Source organism: Protopterus annectens, chromosome 10.part0 (genome assembly GCF_019279795.1).
Source record: "Protopterus annectens isolate FY-2018-M chromosome 10.part0, PAN1.0, whole genome shotgun sequence".
In the NCBI taxonomy this organism is placed as follows: Eukaryota; Metazoa; Chordata; order Ceratodontiformes; family Protopteridae; genus Protopterus; species Protopterus annectens.
In genome coordinates this window covers 795,192,135-795,212,305 of record NC_056744.1, presented here as the reverse complement: position 1 = coordinate 795,212,305, position 20,171 = coordinate 795,192,135, and the positions used below count along the sequence as shown (strand labels likewise).

Here is a 20,171-nt window from a genome sequence, read left to right as displayed (position 1 = left end):
CCTTAACACATAAAAATATGATTGTAAATAACTCCATGTTATGGTTACTAAAGGAATTTTGTACTTCACCTATTACACCTAAACATATGGTTTGTTACCCATTAAATATTATTATTAGTTATCGTAACTTTATATTCATGCACCCTAAGTATAGGGAATGGAATTTTATTGTATTTCCTATAATGTATACTCAGGGTATGCTTTTGTCATCTACTTCTGAAGGAACTCATTTAGCTATAGATAATGATCTAAAGTACTGGTATCAGTTGATATCTGATAATAAAGTTAAAAATCTAGATTTCTTAAAACAAGAATTTGATCTAAGAGAAACTTGCTGGTTAGAGATTCAGACCTTTAGACAACATTTCATTAATAAAATAGATTTAATGTCTATAACTGTTAAAGAATCTATTCCAACACTGATTGATTACTTGATATTAAATTTACAACATAAAGTTTCTGATAAAGGTAAACTTTCATACATACATAAAGCTATCAGACAAGAAACTTTTTACAGTGTAGATTCATACTGGAATTATTTCACTTCTATTAATAGGGACCCACCAAATCAACAAGATAAACAATATATATTGGAATCTGCTTATAGAACTACGTCTTCCATTGTCTGGAGACTTTATACATGGAAATTTTACATAGATCTTTTATACACCTTTGATGATGAATAAAATAAATAATAAAGATAATCTATGTAAGAGATGTAATGTAGAAATTAATGCTGACTGGGCTCATATGTTTTATGACTGTATAAAATTGAAAGAATACTGGAAGTCAATTAATGAATTTTGCAGGCTCTTTTACAGATAATTTCATTATTTCTAAATCTCTTATATTATTCAACACACCTGTACCTCAAAGTGTTAAAAGGTTAAGCTTCCCTTGTTATGGTCTATTCTAGCAGTGGCTAGGAAAATAATAACTAGAAATTGGATTTCAGATACACCTCCTTCGTTCAATGAATTTAAAAATGTTATGAATATAGTGTGCCATATGGAAATAAACACAATTAGGACTAGAACAAACAGAAAAACATCTTATTTTATTGTATGGGATAATTTACAAAATTTGTTAAAAAAATTTTAATTTCAATAGCATGGTATTTTAGTTTAATTAATTGATCTGATTGTAGTGGATGTCTTTGTAAATACTTTAGTTGTTTTGTTGAATATTATAATAATACCTATTTTTAATTACTTGTATAAAATTGTTATGATATTTCTCTTATATGTTAAAACAATAAACCTGTTTTGAAAAAAAAAAAAAGAACATTTAATAATAATCCCACAGCCAAGTTTGTTCAAGTAACCAGGGTACCATCAACATGTATGGTAGTGGGGCAAAACTACTCAAAAACAGTAATACACTTTAATATTTCATTCCCTTCTGACATTACTGGCTATATCTTTTAGGGGGTATGGGTACAGGCTTAAGAGACCAGATGGCTTAGTGGTTAAGGTCTTCGCCTCCAATGCACAAGGTACAAGGTTCGATTCTGACCTCCGACTAATGCCTGTTTGGAGTTTGCATGTTCTCTCTGTGTCTCCATGGGGTTTCTCCCATGTTCAAAAAACATGCTGAGTGTTTCCATCTCAAACTCACCAATGAATGGAGCTGTGGGCAGCAGCACAGACTCTATATAGTGTCCAATGGGGAGAAGAGTTGTAAAAAGACCAACCGCTTTGGGCATCTATTGTGGTGCGCAGTATCCTCAAGATAGGAAAACATGGATCACAAATTGCATGCCGTGGCAGGGCTAGCCACTCAACGGTGTAAAATATGGCTCTAGGTGATTCGGTCATGTTGACTGTCGCCAAAAAATGGGCATGGGTAGTTACTGGTGATAAGTGGGTTGAGGACCCGGCCTACTCTGTGACTCACGCCAGGGACTCATGCTAACGGTGGGAGGGGTATATGTGCCCCTATTGGCCAGTGTGTGCCCGCCATAAAAGCCCAGCAGCCCTGGTTCAGTAGGCTACTGGCTGGCCGGTGTCTAGTTGCCCAGCCTGGGTTACCTGGGATAGCTCTGTTGAGTGAAAGCTGGACATAAAACCAACCAACCTGCCAAACATGAACTGAGAATTGCTACGCTTAATGTAGGTTCACTGACAGGCCGCAGCTTAGAAGTGGATGACATGATGATACGGAGGAGGCTGGACATCCTATGTATCCAAGAGACGAGATGGAAGGGCAGTGCAACAAAGCCACTTGGCTTGGGATCCAGACTCTACTACTCAGGTGGTGGACAGGCTAGAAATGGTGGAGGAATTGTGGTGAGACAGAGGCTTCAGAAGTCAGTGAGGGATATCATCAGAATTAATGACAGACTCATGGCAATCAGACTCCAGTGTAATGATAGGACAGTATTCATAATCTCAGCCTATGCCTCACAGCAGGGTTGTGATAGTGAGGAAAAGAGTGCATTCAGACAGCAGTTGCAGGACCTACTAGATAAAGCAGGACAACATGAATTGGTGTTGATAATGGGTGACATAAATGCACATATCGGGACAGACAGAACAGGATATGAGGACTGCCTGGGTCCACATGGGTGGACCAATAGGAATAAAGAAGGAGAAGCCATTCTAGACTTCTGTCTGGCAAATGGCTTGATAGTAGCCAACACATGGTTCAGAAAGAGAGACAGTCACAAGATTACATACAAGAGTAGCCAACATGCAACTCAGGTAGACTTTCTCCTAGTAAGGAAAAGGCACTGGGGTAGAATCCATGATTGCAAAGTCATCCCCAGCGAAACAGTCGGTTCACAGCATAAACCAGTAGTTGCCACAATCAGCTGCAAGCAGTGGTCAGAGAAGGCTCTAAGGTCAACAGAGACCAGACTGAAGACCTGGAAGTTGACTGGAGAGAAAGTACAGCAGTTCAAGGAATTACTCAGGGCTCTAGCACCCCAAGAAGAGGAGGAAATAGGTGGCGTTAAAGAAGAGTGGCAGTGCCTAAAAACAGCATGTGTTAGGACTACAGAAAAGGTATGTGGCTGAGCCAGGTATGGAAATAAGGTACATAAGGAAAGCTGGTGGTGGAATGCAGAAGTGCAGGAAGTAATCAAAAGAAAGAAGGAGTGCAGGAAGAAGTGGGAGATTGAAAAGACTGACCAAGCTAGGAAGGACTACTGGTTGGCTAACAAAGAAACTAAGAAAGAAGTTGCAATAGCAAAGAATAGGGCATCAGAGGCACTCTATCAGCTTCTGGAAAGTGACTCAGTAAGGGGCACAAAGAAACTATACCAGGCTGCAAGGCAAAGACAGAAAGATAAAGAAGATAGTCAGACACCCTTCATAAGGGATTCCAGCAACAACCTGCTTACCAGCCCACAGGACATCAAAGGCAGATGGAAGGAGTATTTCCAGCAGCTTCTGAATGAAGAAAACCCCACAGAAGTGGTACTGCCCCAGAAACAGCCTACAATGAGAGTAGAAGAGGAGCCCAGCTTAGAAGAAGTAAGAGCAGCACTAAGGAAAATGAAGTCAGGGAAAGCAGCAGGCTCAGATGAGGTCACAGCAGATATGAAAAAGATGCTGGGTGAGCTAGGGGAGAAATGGCTCCTGAGGGTATTAATTGCAGTGTGGAGAGAAAGGCATATTCCAGATGACTGGAGAATAAGCATACTTGTGCCAGTGTACAAGAACAAAGGGGACATCCACAACTGTGGACAGTACAGAGGCATCAAACTCCTACCACACTGCATGAAAGTTCTGGAGAGGGTGATTGATAAACAGATACGCAGAATAGTAGAATGTAAGATGGGAGATGAACAGTTCAAATTCAGATAAGGAAGCAGCACAACTGACCCGATGTTTGCATTGAGACAGATACTTGAGAAGAAACTAGAGAAGAGGAGAGAGTCAAACTGGGCTTTCCTAGACTTGGAGAAAGCATATGACAAGGTCCCAAGAAAGCTGATCTGGGCAGTACTGCGGTGGTTTGAAGTCCCAGAAACATTGGTAGAATTAGTACAGGCTATGTATAAGGACCCAGTGACTCAAGTACGAACAGTGTTTAGCCTCACTGAGGGGTTCCCAGTGGGAGTGGGTGTACACCAGGGTTCAGCTCTGAGCCCACTGCTGTTCATACTGGTAATGGACTACATCAGCAAACAGGTTGGAGGGGTCAGAGCAACAAAGCTGCTGTATGCAGACGATGTGGCAGTACAGGCAGACTCTGATCTAGAACTTCAGCAAAGGATAGGAGAATGGAATGCAAATCTGAAGGCACATGGGATGAAACTAAGCACAGATAAGACAGTGGTAATGGCAGCAGATTGGGGAAATCAGAAGAAGCTGAGAATAGAGATAGATGGGAAGATAGTGAAACAGGTAAACAGCTTCAAGTACCTGGGAGGGGTGGTTGAGGAGAAGGGTAGTCTGAATGAAGAGGTCAAAGCTAGAATCAGAGGGGCTGCAGCCAACTGCCATAGAGTATCAGGTGTAGTATATGACAGAAGAATGCCAAAGAAGCTGAAAAGTAAGGTGTACAAGACAGTGGTGCGACCAGTACTACTGTATGGTACAGAAACCTGGGCAGTAAAGGCAGAACAGTTGAAGAAGCTAGAGGTGATGGAAATGAAGTGCCTGAGAAAGGTGGTAGGATGCACACTGCAGGACAGGAGAAGAAATGAGGACATAAGAGCAGAAGCCAAAGTAGCTCCAATTACAGAAAAGATCAAAGAAAACAGATTACGATGGTATGGGCACATGTGTAGAAAAGTAGAAGACAATATGGTGAGGGAGATTTGGGACAGACAGGAAGAAGGTAAGAGGAAGCGAGGGCGTCCAGCAAAGAGGTGGATGGATTGTGTGAAAGAAGATCTGTGACAGTCAGGCATGAGTGTTGAAGAAGGCAGGAGAGTGGCACTGAATTGAGAGAGTTGGCGACAGTTAATACGATACCCCGACCCCATGTAAATGGGAAAAAGGGGATGATGATGATGATGATGATGATGGTACAGGCTTAAGGGCCTTAAACTCAATTGACATAGAAACTGACAAGTCAGGATATTTCACAAATTGTACATTTACAGGCACAATTGTCACTTACCATATGGACATCACAAAAGACACATACATTTTCAAAATATTTTTACAACATTTTAATGACTCTTTGATTAGCATATTAGATTTTGATGTAAATGTTACTAAATTTGTAGATTGGACTAAATTTACTTTGCAGGCTCTATATGTACAAATACAAGAAAATTCAGTCCAAATGGAATTAATGTCTAGCAATGAATATGTGTGGAGGACCATGTTTAAAAGATAAATCCCGAGTACCAATTGGATTGAAATGCATGGGCAACAGTCTGCACAAATACATACTGTACAGGAAAAGTTACACATTATAACATAACAAATTCAAAAGTAATGTGTCAAGTTGTAGTCTTACCACTGATTTTTGGACCACCATTTTATCTGTATCAGTACTGGTTACCCCATCTGGAGGGAAATTATATGGGTTTACAAAATAAAACTCACCAGTATATGAACTATGCTTTTTACAACATTCCATAAATCTATGTAAATGGACAATTTTACTTTCTAGTTTTGAAATGTTCACGGAGATAGGCGCAGAGTTTGTATGCATTGTGACAAATCAAAGTTTACCATTTACTAAACAACGTCCCTTCGTAGGTTATCTTAATAACATCACTCATTTAACCTAGCATAATAACACATATGTGTTTATTCCAGGAAACAAGGCTGCAATACCTGTGTGATGGAATCTACAGACATTGTCAATGATTAATGTAGGAATTTAATTAGAATCATTACATAAAGTCATAAACGAAAGCAAACAATTAATTCGGCAATTGTAAAAGGTTAATAGAACAATCCTAAGTCATGAATTAAATTCTGTAATTGTAAAGAATAAGCTAATCAAGTTAGCAGAAAAACTGAAGGAGATACAGCCCAAATGGTGGGATATTTTTACAGGATGTTCTTCAAAAGAAAAAAGTTGTTAGACTAGATTATGCACACAATTCTGTTAGTAATGTTTGTTATTATTATACTCACTGTGTGGAACTGTATTTTAACTTGTTGTATCAAAAGAAAACTAAAGGTTTTGTTTCCTAATGTGTTTTCCGTAAATCATGATGAAATTTGTGATCTGACCGAAGAATACATATCAGTGTAAACTGTTTTGTGTGTTTTGAAACAACATGGGAGAACTGTTAGATAATATGCATTTAGACACTTACAATAGTGCATGTACATTTTTGCATGTTAAAACATACATATATATATATATATATATATATATATATATATATATATATATATATATATATGCACTTATAATAGTGCGTGCACACTTCTGCTTGTTAGACTATGCATATAAAGGGTTACATTTTCTTTAGTTAGAAATAAGCAGAAAAATATGCATGGTTTGGTATCCTACTGTGTGTGATATAAATGTTCTGTGCTTGGTACAAACTTAAGTTACAGAGAAGAAGGCCTCTCTGCCTCCTGAGAAACCCAGGTGTAGGAATGAACAACTCCCTACTGGCTGGAGACAGTTTAAGATTGTCACATAATTCACCTTAAAACAGAACACAATGCACAGACTGCATGACATCAGGCAAATTCTAACAGTATTAACATCAAAAGACTGCTTTCATAAAAAGTGTATAAAAAAGGACAGTGACTAAATGGTGTTAGGTCTGATTTTTATTAGATGTGGTACATGTAGGAACACGTTTGTTCTGAGGTAAATGGAGAATGGAAAGTTATCATCCATACTTGCACTGAGAAACTAAACCTGAGATATTAAAAACTGTAAACTGTAACAGTATAGTATATGTCATCTCTTACATAGATAAGTTATTTTATTAGTACTTCGCATAAGTTAATACATAAGTTAATACAGTGCTGAGAAGGTTAACAGCCTAAAAATGCTCAGTGCATTAATCAGACTTTGGTTGTAGAAGGACAAACATCTGCATTTAATCTTTCAACACAGAGGTCATAAACATGTCCCTAATGCTGAGAAAGAGCTAGAACGTCAATGCAGTGGCCAAACATCAACTAGGACATTGAGATCTTATGTCCAAGTATCATTTCTGCAGTGCACATAAATCATTGCAGAGGTGACAGCCAATAATGTCAACATCCATCCCTCAAGGACTGTGGCAAATGATAGCTGCTGACTTTTGTGAGACTGAAGGCTAAAAATGCCTTACAGCGGTATGCTCCACTCATGACAAAAATAATCATTTCCAAACACCAAATAATAGTCAGGTTCAAACAATGTTCTCAAGGAATGGCCCACCTGTTGAACTGGTTACATACAATGGTACACAGTTTATGTCAAGTGAGTTTCAACAGTGTCTTACTGACAGTGGGTTCACCCATGCAGGGCCAATGCCTTATTATCGTTAGTCAGATGGTGAAGCTGAGAGAACAGTATAAACCACCAAAAGGATATAACAAACTGATCCTCACAGAGCTTTCATCACATTTCAAGCCACTCCACACAGTGCTACCAGAGTAAGCACTTCACAACTAATGCTTAGAAGTCAAATACAAACTGACATGTCAGCATCAGAGTAAAAACGTGAGCCTCAGTAATTCTGTATAATGTAGTCAAACAAAATGACCAACAAGCCTAAGTTTCATATTAAAAGTTGTATGACCAACATCATTTTGTACATCCACTATCTCTCATTCAGCCAATCCAAGCAGTCTCCTTGAAGTTATAGAGGAAAAAATGTCAAACACAGTAGCTGTTGCAGAGCAGAAGGTATTGGACCATGATCCAACATGTAGCAAATAAGAGCTGATACCATGATTAGACAAAATAGAAAAGATATCCAATTGGTTCCAATTGAGTATCAATCTAAATACAGTGTTGCGGTGCAGCAATCAAACCAATTTGAGAGGAGTATAGCCAGATCTATGTCCAATAAAGTTGTACCCACAACAGACTTACCTAACATAATATCCAACACATGAATGGAAGTTCAGGATCAATTGTTCACAGTCGCAGACAATGTGCTGGCCTGCCAATGCAATTGAATGCTCCTGTTCCTAATACTGTTGACTTAGGTTTGTCTAGTAAAGATAAAAAGTTCTAATTCATGTTATAATAGCCTGTCTCAACGTTTTTCTTCCAGTTTTGCATTTGTTTCCAGTTCCAGTTCTAGACTGGGCAGCATTCTAATGATCAGGAGTAGTCGACATGTCTGTGCATAACCACTTCAGGAGTTATGACAGAGTAATGGGGACAGTTATGTAACTTTGTCACTCATTGCTAATAGTGTATTTTCTAATGTTTTGTAAATAATTGTATTATTCACTTATATTAGCCATTTGTTTTTTCAGGATCACCACAAAGTGTTGAATTCAAGATGCATGGATGGTGCTTCACTGTACTTTGTAATTTCAAAAAAAGAAGCTTTCTTTAGGGTGGAATGTGATGATAAGTAAAACAAAGCTACAGAAGAGTGTATATGCATATTATATAATATAATAGTTACTGCCATTTTAGGATCATAGGAGGTTACTAGGCTATCGACCCAGAGGTATTTCAAGCCTTGATGGTGTATCCTGGCATTTCTAAGACTAGTAATAAAATAACTGAGTATTATATGTGCATACTCCAACAGTATTAGATTTATAGTCAGATTTATTAAAATACTTCAATCTGAACCATGTTGATCACAGTGGAAGCTATCCTTGGCAAATAGTTACTAATGTCTCCTACTATAAGTATAGCTACTCCCAGCAACCCCTTCAGCTAACTATTTCTGCTAAACACATTTTGCTTTAATTACAATATCAGTATTAATTTAATACTGGAGAGTTTGGCCTCAACACGATAAAGTAATTTTCTATGCATAGTCTTAATCAGATGGTCAAGGGGTATACTACATTTATCTTTCTAAAAAGAAATTATTCCTTAGGCAAACTTGTCATGACCATGCAGACTTCCATTCTAGAGATCTTATAAAAGACATAAATCACCACTAGCTAATAGCAACTCTAGGTAAATAATGCTGTCAGTAAATTATTACACTGAATGTATAGCCCTTCCTGGAATTACTTTTATTGTTCAACTGATCCAGCCACAGCATTTGCATTCTTCTTAGGATATCTTATCTTCCTTCATATATATCCTGTCTATAACTAAAAGATATTACCATTTTAGAAATGATTTGATGGTGTCTTGAAGTGATCCCCCTGACCAAATTTCCATATAAATCATTTAATCTTCAAAAATTAAATCAAAATGGAGATATGACTTTTGTTTTTAAGTAAAAACTCATCACTTGGTAGACCTAGATAGGTCTAGCAAGAAAAATTAATCAGCTGTTGGAGAAAACATGCATCAAGGTACAACCTATAGTAAAATACAAATGAAAAATAAAAATACAAATCTCCAGTGAAGATTTCACACAAGAATCTTCTAAGTAATCTAGGAGTGGAAACTTTACGCAGCTTCACTAACTATAGCATATACATTAATTCTTTCATCCCTTTCATTTGTTTTGTTTACATGTCACATGCAGAATGTATTTTACTTACTGCCAGATCACCACAAGTTAAGGTTTGTGAGTCATTATTGGAGACTTGAAACGATCCGTGAGGGTTGGATGCATTATTCGTTGCTCGTGCTTGTAAAAGAAACCCTTCAAAGGTATTATTGGTACTGCCACTCAGTGTCACTAAAACAAAAGAGGTTATTCTCCATTGGTCACATTTAAATGATGATTGAAAACATTGTTCAATATAATTGTAATTAACTCTATAAAAGTAAAAGACTTAATAAGCATTAGAAAGTGCATTATATGGAATACCAGGAATAACTCTATTAAGCTAAACATAGTCTAACTTCGGAAAACTTATCTCTAGACTGCAGTGACTACAGCATGATAAGGATCTCTTAAGTTAAATACTTGTTTATGTAGAAGGTGATTATTTATTATGCAAAATTAAACATATTTTATATATATTACAAAATGCCTATATAGCTATTCCAAGACAGCATTCAATTTTCAGTTAGTAACTATGACTCTGATACACTGCATAAACTAGGTTTTTGTAATAACTTTGATGAAAATGTTCACAGAATCTGTTTACTATGCTGCCGGAATGCATTTCTTTTCACCAAAAGAATGGAAGAATAATAGATTACAAGATAAGAACACTGCCTAAAATTTCAAAGAATATGAATAGGTGATTTTCATAAGTATCTTGCTATAGATGGATATATGACATACTGTAATGTCACCAAAACAGACTATGGTGGATAAGATTGCATGCTTACATGTATCGGTAAATCCAACAAAGACTAAGTTTGGGCTATAGGAGTTTGATGTATGTGGGAGTGCTCCCAGTTTGGAGGGAGTTAGTGTTTATTTTGAGTACATGTGTAACAGTGTGTACTTACATTGTTTTCTGTTGTTTAAAGTTGAGTTGTTGACACATAAGATAAATCTGATGATGCATATAGGATGCATCTCTCTGTCTCTGCCTCTCTGTGCATATGTATATATATATATATATATATATATATATATATATATATATATATATATATATATACACACGCACACACACACACACACACACACACACACACACACACACACACACACACACACACACACACACACACACACACACACACACACACATATATATAGGTTCTTATGATGATCAACCTGCAGATGGTTGGCAGTTCTGCAAGAAGGAATTTTCCCGGGGATTGTGCTATCTCAGAATTAGTAGATATAATTAGCAGGGGGCATCTTAGATGCAGACGGTCTTGATTCTCTGCAAAAATGTTTTTTGTATTGCCTGTTCCAAGATGTAACCACAGAGCATCTGAGGAAGTTTATCAATGCTGAGCAATTTGACATTACTGTGTCAATGTTAACCACATCAAACATCAACTTAATGTCAAGTCTACCTTTCCCACTAATTATACACATAAAAAGGAAACTCTTTTGTACAGGAATGATTACTCTTGATATTGGCATATAAATTATTAAACTAGATTCCAAAACCTCTTATGTAGATCTGTGTCATAGATCACTTCATATTATTATCATGATTATTATTATTATTATTATTAAAAATAGGAAAACAGGATTCAAGTTGGTATTGCTTATTTAAACCATGGTTTAGTAAGTTAAAACAAGACATGAGCCCTTCTGCTCTTGTCAGTGTGAGAGTAAAGAACAGATTAAAATGGACTTCAGTGGATTTTTTCTGAAAATGTAAAATAAATGTTCTGCATTTCAGTGTGTACAGTGCACACAGTTAACTAACTTGGCAAAAACATATAGCTTGGCATTCATTGTTAATAAGAATCAGAAGTAAAATATTTTATCGCTTATAAACTATGCAGCTTGTGAAATTTATTATCTATAAGCAGGTCAAGACGAACTCTTGTATGTAGCTGTGTCTCGTCAATATGATACGCAAGATACACCAAGAACAAAACTGCTGATGCAGGCAGAAAAGACACTATAAAGTGGGACTTTTTCTTTTGTTTCAGAGACTTTGATTATTCTAGGCTGAAGTACGTTTTGATGTATATACCTTTCATCGTTAAGCTAGATGTAAACTTTGTGTGCAGTAAATGAATATCGTAATAACAGAACTGTCTCAGTGTCTTTATTGAGTAAAGGTACAGACTGCCTGAATAGTGTATTACCACTTTAACAGTGGCAAGACCAGTCCAGTACAAATAATCAGGGGGTGGATTGACCTGACGAGGTGCCTCTCACAGCACAACATTCCAGCACAGACCTTCTTAGAATCAATTCTTCTCTTCCTAAAACTTTGTCCATTGACTGGAGGACAAACACTGCAGTGCAGTACAGGGTAGTACATTAATTTTCCTTCAGACAGTTGGTGATATTGAGGTCCAAAATTTCCACTGCTGAAAATATGTCTCACCAGCATCTTGTAAAAGACAGCAGAGAATTCTCCCACAACTGATCTCCGTGCCAAGACTGGCCACCTTGTCCTGAACATTTGTGGTAAATATTTTCTTCTGTTTTTCTTTTAACAATGAATGCAATTCATGAAAATGCCAAGACGTGCACTAAGTCTTTTACTGTTGATGTGTCTGAATCATATGTAGATGTGTGGAATTATTTAAATACATGGTATGATCAGCATGTTAGCACCTGTAAGTCTTTACTAGGTAAAACTGGCAATCTAGCATTATGCAAATGGTTTGCTACCTTTGATTGGTATGTACATAACGCAAATGTGCCACAGAATGTACAAAAATGTGCTATTTGCAATGATTTAAATGTTGCTTTTTGCATGCCTTGTCATAAACGTATTGAAAAAAATCTGGAACACAACCAGGATAAAGTAATGCCTGAAGCACAGACAATGGCTCCTGTTTCTATATATCCTGTTGCAAATATTTGTTAGAGGGTGGTGCAGATGTCAAAGTTTGTACTTTACAGTCTGATTTGCAGGGGTTTAAAGATTGGATTTCTAAAGTTAGCAACCAGCAAGATCTTAACCTCATGGGTCATTTTCAGACTTACTGTGATAAATGGAATGCGTCTGGTAAACTGCATGCTGACACTGCTGAATGTACAAAAGAATTTTCTCAGTTTTTGAAAGTCTCACAGACTAAAATTAAGACCTTTACACAAACTGTTATTGAACAGGGCAGTAAAGCTATTGATATGATAAAAGGGTTAATGAGTAAAATTGTCCCATTTGCAAGAAAAATATGACAAGCAACTGGCTGGCACACAGCATGATGTAACTGTTGCAAGAGATGAGATAAACACATTACGAGCTCAGTTACAGACACATGAATCTGAGGCTGCTGGAGCAGCAGACTTAGCTAATCAAGATCTTTTAAGATTACAAGCCCTGTTAGAAAAATCAGTCTAAAGCAGTAGAAACTGCTGTTACCAGTCCTATTGTAGCCTCAGCAGGCTTTTCTGATGATGTTTATTATCAGGCTAGGATGTTAGAAACTCTCCCTAAGTGGGATGAACAGAAGGGTATTTTTAATAACATGATTACATTTGAAGCTTGGGTTCTTAAAACTGTAGGCACTGTATAGAATGATACACTTGAACGTTGTTTCTGGAATTTTATTCCTCAGCGTTTCATGGCTTATATTCAGCAAAAGCAGTATCCAATACAAACTTAACACCTAAAAATGATAGCAGTATTGTTAGCATACACTAGGCGGCAATCTCTCACACCAACACTTTTCAATCAGTTTAAAATGACAGTGTGTGATTCTTTGGAAGAACAAGCCGAACATTATCAGCTGGCATATATGCTAGTTAATGGCAGTGATGAAAAATATATGAAAGATGTCAATTTCAAAAAGCTGTTATGCGCTCCTTTTTGGACCATTTGGAAGGTGTTCCAGGGGATATCAAACTTATTTATGAGGAATCTTCAAATACACTCACAGAGTTAGTAGATAAATTGCTGTGAGCACGTATTATGTGTAAAGATAATGCTGTTCATAAGCAAAAAATGTACACTCCTCGTTCTGCACCCATTGTTAATGAAGTAAGGGGAAGGGGGCGTGGGAGATGGATTAATTAGGCACAGCAAGTCCCACAGCAGGCAGCAGGACAATCATGTCAAGGGCAAGTTATACAGGGGCAACAACAGGCAGCATCAGCTCCCCCAGCCACTCAGTTAGCTTCTCAAGTTACTCAATCTATAGAGGGTCCTCCAAAGAGACAGCCTATTTGTTATTCCTGTAAACAGGTAGGTCATACTAAAAATGATTGTAAATATTATCGCAGATGGGGCCAGGAACAAGAGGCAAAGGGTAAGTTTCTTACCGTGAAAATTTTTGACAAGCCACATGTACCATGACAGCAACAGATAATGCTGCCAGAAGTACAAACACAGCAGTACACTTCACAACAATATGTGATAGACAGTAATAGGGGACTACAGCAACAACCCCTATATACCACAAACACTCAATAGTCAGTATTCCCAGTAGAGCAAAGGGATGGTGTGACAGCTAGTGTCAATGTACAAGGTAATATTGTTAGCACACAGGATACAATTGTTCCTTCTAACTTTGTTCCTGAGGGTCCAGTAATTCCTAATTATCAGCAGAGAATAGCTTTGCATCATGAACTTAATCGATTTTCTTATGTTGACTGTGAAGAAGTTGAGGAAACACTGCAATTATGTACTTTGCAGTCCAATAACACCGATGATTTGGGGGTGGGAAGCAGATCTACTATAGGGGTGTGACCCCCCCTACCCAAGTCTCTTTCTTGACTAACTTCAAGAAAGGGAAAGATAGGCGACCACTTATCAACATTTGGCTAGAGGGGAACCTGTTGGAAGATGTTCTACTAGATACAGGGGTGGCTGTCTCAGTGACAAGTAGGCATTTGCCTCCTGACTTGTCTAAACGTACATGTATTTCAGGTTTTAATGGCTCTGGATGTCTAGCCATAGGTAGTAAACATGTACAAGTATAATTCTCCCGTCAAGGGGAACCAGTGAAAGAGGTATTTTTGATGCATAATTCTTGCACTTCCACAGTCTTGGGAATGGATATATTATCCAAAACGGGAATTGTCATAGACTTTCCTAATGGCACTATATGGCAAGGACAAGGTCCCATGTTGTGTATGATTGAGGCAATACATGTATCAAACAGTTCTGAAAAGTGCCGGACCATCATCCCTACTGAAAATGAAGTATGGTTAAAGGTAAAACAACAGTTTCCTCTAGGTTCATAGGTTCATAGGGTCATACTAGGCTATCTGCCCGAGGGCATTTATAAGCCTAGCCCATAGTTTTGTGGCTTACGCCACCCCTTTAGTTTGGAGAAACTATGCCCATTATTTTACTGTGCCTCTGTCGAGCAGTGACACTGAGGTAACCCCTGGGGTGTATCTGCGGTCTACCATCCATTGGTCAAGATTCCTCTTGAACAAGGCCAGCGAGGTGCTCTGCCTCACATAAACCGGGATCTTGTTCCATAGCATAGGGAGTCTCTGGGTGATGAATCTATCCCTCCAGCACGTCCTATTAATAACCGTGTCGAGGTTTAAGTCTCCCGCCCTTGTGGCTCTGAGGGATCTAGATTTTTTGAGATGAAGCATGTTCATCAAATCTGGGTTTGACATGGCCTCGTATGTCAGGCATAGGTCACCTCTGAGCAAGCGGTAAGCAACTGAATATAGCTGGAGTTCTTTCAGTCGGGCAGCATAAGACAGATTTTTGAGACCCTTTATCTTTTTGGTGAGGAACTTTTGTGGCCTCTCCAGCTGCTGCAAGTGTCGGGTCAGATATGGGGCATTGTACTCGATCATTGGTCTGATGAGTGATGAGTATAGGGAGACTATGACTTCCCTTGATCTAGATGTGAATCCCTTCATGATAAGGTGGGCAATGTAGAAGGTCTTCCTAACTACTTTAGCAATATGAGTGTCAAATGAAAGGCTACTGTCAACCTGGGTTCCCAGGTCCCTGATAACTTCTTCTGTGATCAGGGGATTGCCACCTATATGGTAGCTAGGGGTAACCTTATTTTTCCCGAAGGGTATGACTATGCATTTCTTGGCGTTTGACTTTAGGCCATGGCTCTGGCACCAGTTATCCATTTCTGTGAGACCCTTCTGAAGGATATCTGTGTCGGATGTGTTTTCAACTACGGCGCCCAGTTTGCAGTCATCTGCAAACTTTGTCAGCCATAACCCTCCTGTGTTTGCTTGTACTTCAGAAAAGTAGATGCCAAACAAGAGTGGGCCCAGGACTGAGCCCTGTGGGACTCCACTTGTGACAGGCTTTGAGTCTGACATGGCACCAGCAACTCTGACCCTGTGGGTTCTGTCACTCAGCCAGTTTGCAACCCATCTTGTAATGTATGGGTTTACATTTAAGTTGATGAGTTTTTCAATGATACCCGAGTGGGGTATTGTATCGAAAGCCTTCGCCAGGTCTAGGTAGGCTGTATGGACCGCCTTACCCTCGTCGATGGCCTTGGTGACTGTTTCGAAAAAGTCAACCAAGTTTAAAAGGCATGATCTGCCTTTGACAAAGCCAAACTGGGTTGGATCCAAGGTCTGCAATTTCCCTATGTCTTTATTTATGCGATCCATTATGATCCTCTCCATGGCTTTGCAGATAAGGCTTGTCAAGCTAATGGGACGGTAATTTCCAGGGTCGGTGGAGGCACCGCCTTTGTGGAGTGGGACCACAGTTGCTGTGCGCCACTCCCTGGGTACGTATCCGGAGGTGAGACTAAGATTAAACAGCTGTCCTAACTGTGGGTTTCATTCCTCGTTGAGTTCATGGAGCACACAGCCGGGGACACCATCAGGTCCCATGGATGCTGTGTTCTTTGCCTTGGAGAGAGCAGTTCTCACCTGGGCGTTAGAGATGTTTAGGGGGCTACAATCATTTGGTATAGATATCTCTCCTTTGGGGGGGGGAGAAGTTTGCACTGAACCTGTCAGCCAGTATGTTGGCAATGTCTGTAGGATCAGTAATCTTCACATCATTTTGAACTAATTCTGAGCATATCTGGGAGTTTCCTCCTAGGTTTCTGACATAGCTAAAGAATGCCTTATGGTTGTCTTTAGAGTCCTTAGCTATTTTTTTCTCAAAATTAGCTTTGGATGTTTTATGAGAGCTCTTAGCTTTTACTTATAGTGATCAGCAGTGTCTTACCTTTTAAGGATTTTGCTCTATCTTGTAGTAGCTTTCTCCTTTGTTGTAGAGTTTGTTTATGGCTGGGGTCCACCAGACTGGACACTTGCCTTTGGTACAAAGAGTCTTTGTTTTGCTTGGGATTGCCTGATCCATGCAGCCCTGCAGGTGCTGGTAGAAGGCATTTGTAAGTGATTCAGCGGTTTGAGTAATGTTTACCGCCGGCTCAGGGGCCTTAAAGGAGACCACACTAGTCTTTAGAAGTGTGAAGTCGGCTTTCGAGAAGTTCTTTACTGTGGTCTTTTTCATTTGGGGGGGGGGCGGGATGAGGACCTCCAGCGAGATTAGTTTGTGATCTGATCTCACCAGTGAGGGTATACTTCCGGCGTTGAACATTGTGCTCCCATGTTCGTAATGATGAGATCAAGTATGTTTTCTCCTCTTGTGGGGATGGTGACTAGTTGTTTCATGGCATTTGAGTTTATGAATTCCAGGAACTTTTGGGCTAGAGTGTTTGGGCTTGAGTAGTGTTCCCAGTCTATATTAGGGTAGTTGAAGTCACCTAGTATGATTGTGTTCGGAGATAGATTTATCCCCTCCAGTGTTTTCAGGAAGGCCATATGAGGTTCCTGAGTTTGCGAGGGTGGCCTGTAACATGCTACAAATTGCAGAGCAGTCTTGCCTATGGTTAATTGCACCTGGATGGTTTCCGATGCATCGTGCGATGCCACCAATCTTGAGGTGTGGGTGTCCTTGATGAATATGGATACCCCTCCTCCTTTCTTGGTATTGTCTGGGTTTTGGGGCCGGAACGCATGATATGAGGTAAAACCTGATAGTGCTGGGGTGCTCTCAGGAGCCTTGAACCAGGTTTCTGTCACAGCACAGACATCGATGTTCTCCATACTGAGAAGGGCCTCGAGTGCGTGCATCTTGAGGTTGAGACTTCTGGCATTGAGCAGCTTTACCCTTAGTTTTTTTTCTTTGTTGTGTTCTAGGGTGATAGGTTTAGAATTTGAGCCTTGCCTAAAAAAGGCACTATGGTGGTGGCAAGAGCCTTTGCCAAAATCCGGAATCCCAGGGGTGACAAGTGCAAGCCGTCCCTTGCGAAGCAGCGTGGCTTGTCCAGCATGTCATCCCAGGCAGACAGACATTGAATCCCCTTTGAATGACACCAGAGTTTAAGCCAATTGTTAAAGCTGATCATCTTATCTCTGTATTGTGGCATCATTCTTGGTGAAGGTAGGATACTGCTCAAGGTCAGGGTCATACCTGCTTGGGCTACATAATCAGAGAGCTCCTCTATGTCCCTTTTCATGTAGTCCAAGGAGGTACGTCTCAGGTCGTTAACACCAGCGTGGACAATGATTGAGTCATACTTGTACCTGCTGTTGAGAGACCTGAGTGCATGCGTTATGTGGCGGATTCTAGCACCCAACAGGCAGCTTACTGTGACCTTCTCCTTACTCAGTCTGGTGAGCGGGATGTCTGTGTGTCTGACTATGGAGTCACCAATGACTATGTTGTGGTCTCAAGGGCCCACAGACTGTGGGAAGCTACAGAAGCAATTTCTGTAGGTAGTTATAAAGATTTTATTCCACTGTTTCAAAAACAGTATCCAATCCCAAAGGAAGCAGAGACAGACATGCAAAATTGCATACAATGATGGCTTGATGTGGGAATAATTAAAAGGGAAATAGCCCTAAAAATTCACCCATATGGCCAGTTAAAAAGAAAAATGGCACTTACTGACTAGTTGTTGATTTACGAAAAGTGAACCAGTTCACGACTCCCTGAGTTCATCTGATTCCAGGGGTCCCAAAGCTAGCAGCAAGAATAAAACCACAAAGTTAGTGGTTTATGGTCATAGACTTAGCTAATGGCTTCTTTGCAGTACCACTGCAGGAAAAAGATTGGCAAAGGTTTGCTTTAACATTTCAAAATGAACAGTATGTCATGACGTGGTTACCACAGGGGTTTCAAAACGTTCCGGTTATATTTCACCAAATAGTTGGTCGAATACTACAAGGTCTAGAATCTGATGATTCTGTTCTGCATTACAGTGATGACATACTAATACAGTCTAAAACAAAAGAACAGCATTTAGTTGAAGTGACACAGGTCCTTCAAACTCTGCAGATGGCAGGGTTTAAAGTTAAAAGTGAAAAGGTACAATTCATGACATCCGAAGTAAAATTTCTAGGTACTATTTTACGTCCTTCCGGGCATACTTCTTGTTCGGAGAGGGTGCAGGGAATTTTGCAAATGGATAAACCGGTTACCATTCCGGATTTGCACAAATTTCTAGGTATCATGAATTATAATCGGGAATTCATAGAGGATTATGCCAGCATGGCAGCTCGTCTGTATGACATGCTTTCTAGCCAGAAAGAATTACCCTTTCTGGAGTGGGGACCAAAGGAAAATATGTCTTTTTGTGATTTAAAGGCAGCATTGGCCAAGGCTACAGAATTAGTAGCTCCAAGTCTAACACATCCCTTTGTGTTACAGATAGCAGCTGGACCCAACACACTCTGTTGTGCTTTTACAGGAGTGGCCACAGGGCTCTGATTCTAGAATGGAAAAGACTTTATACCCCATTACATTTTTCAGTAGGAAAATAACACATGTTGAGAGGGGATATCACCTGTGCATTCAGCAACTTTTGGCCATTTACTGGGGTTTAAAACAAACTGAATACCTAACAGCTTTTTCCAAAGACATTATAGTACAGACACCGCATTATGTCATACAGGCTTTGGTAAATGAGACTCAGCTAAATAAACTGATTGATGACGTCAGTCAAGCAGTGTTTGCAAAATGATTGGCATTATTTAGTGTCAAGCAAGTTACAATAAAGGCAGGAGATAAGTATTACTTATCTAACTTCATGGGATATGAAGGAAAATGGCATTAATTCATTAGGCACATTTCAAATCCAGAAAAGCCCATTTTATCTCCTGATTTTTAGGAAGACAGGCCATCCATCTTTGTTGACGGTACTCGATTTAGGGACAAAAGACAATATCGGACTGGATTTGCAGTAGTACCAGAAAGCCCTTCTGTGGGACAGCTGACTCTGATTTGGTTACCGGGACACATGTCTGCTCAGTGAGCTGAACTGAAAGCAATTCTTTATGTGTTACAGCATTTTCCACCTGTCAGTATTTTTTCAGACAGTGCATACGTCGTTAATTCTTTGTGGCTGCATATGTCTGCATGGGCAAGGAGAGGATTTGTTGATGATATGGCAAACCACTCAAGCATGCTTCTGTGTTGCAGACTGTGTGGAATTTGGTTCGTAGTCAGACCCTTGTGGGTTGCTACAGTATCTTAAAGGTAAAAGCTCATCAAAAACCTACAAATGAAAATTTTCAGTTAAATAACTATGCTGATCAGATGGCAAAAAGGCAGCAAAAAAAGGAATGCAATTGTATCCTACAGAACACCTTTCTAGTGTACCAGATAAAACCACTGCAGTACATGCTATACAGACATTTTCAGCTC

General features: G+C 39.4%; 1 protein-coding gene across 1 annotated transcript in view; it reads right to left on the bottom strand.

Moving 5' to 3' along the window:
• LOC122814206 (putative ferric-chelate reductase 1) overlaps positions 1–20,171 on the bottom strand; it is a 183,975-nt gene that overhangs the window by 92,975 nt on the left and 70,829 nt on the right. Inside the window, exon 3 of the mRNA XM_044086810.1 lies at positions 9,558–9,697. Coding sequence (XP_043942745.1) covers positions 9,558–9,697 — 140 coding nt within the window. The remainder of the gene's footprint in view (positions 1–9,557; positions 9,698–20,171) is intronic.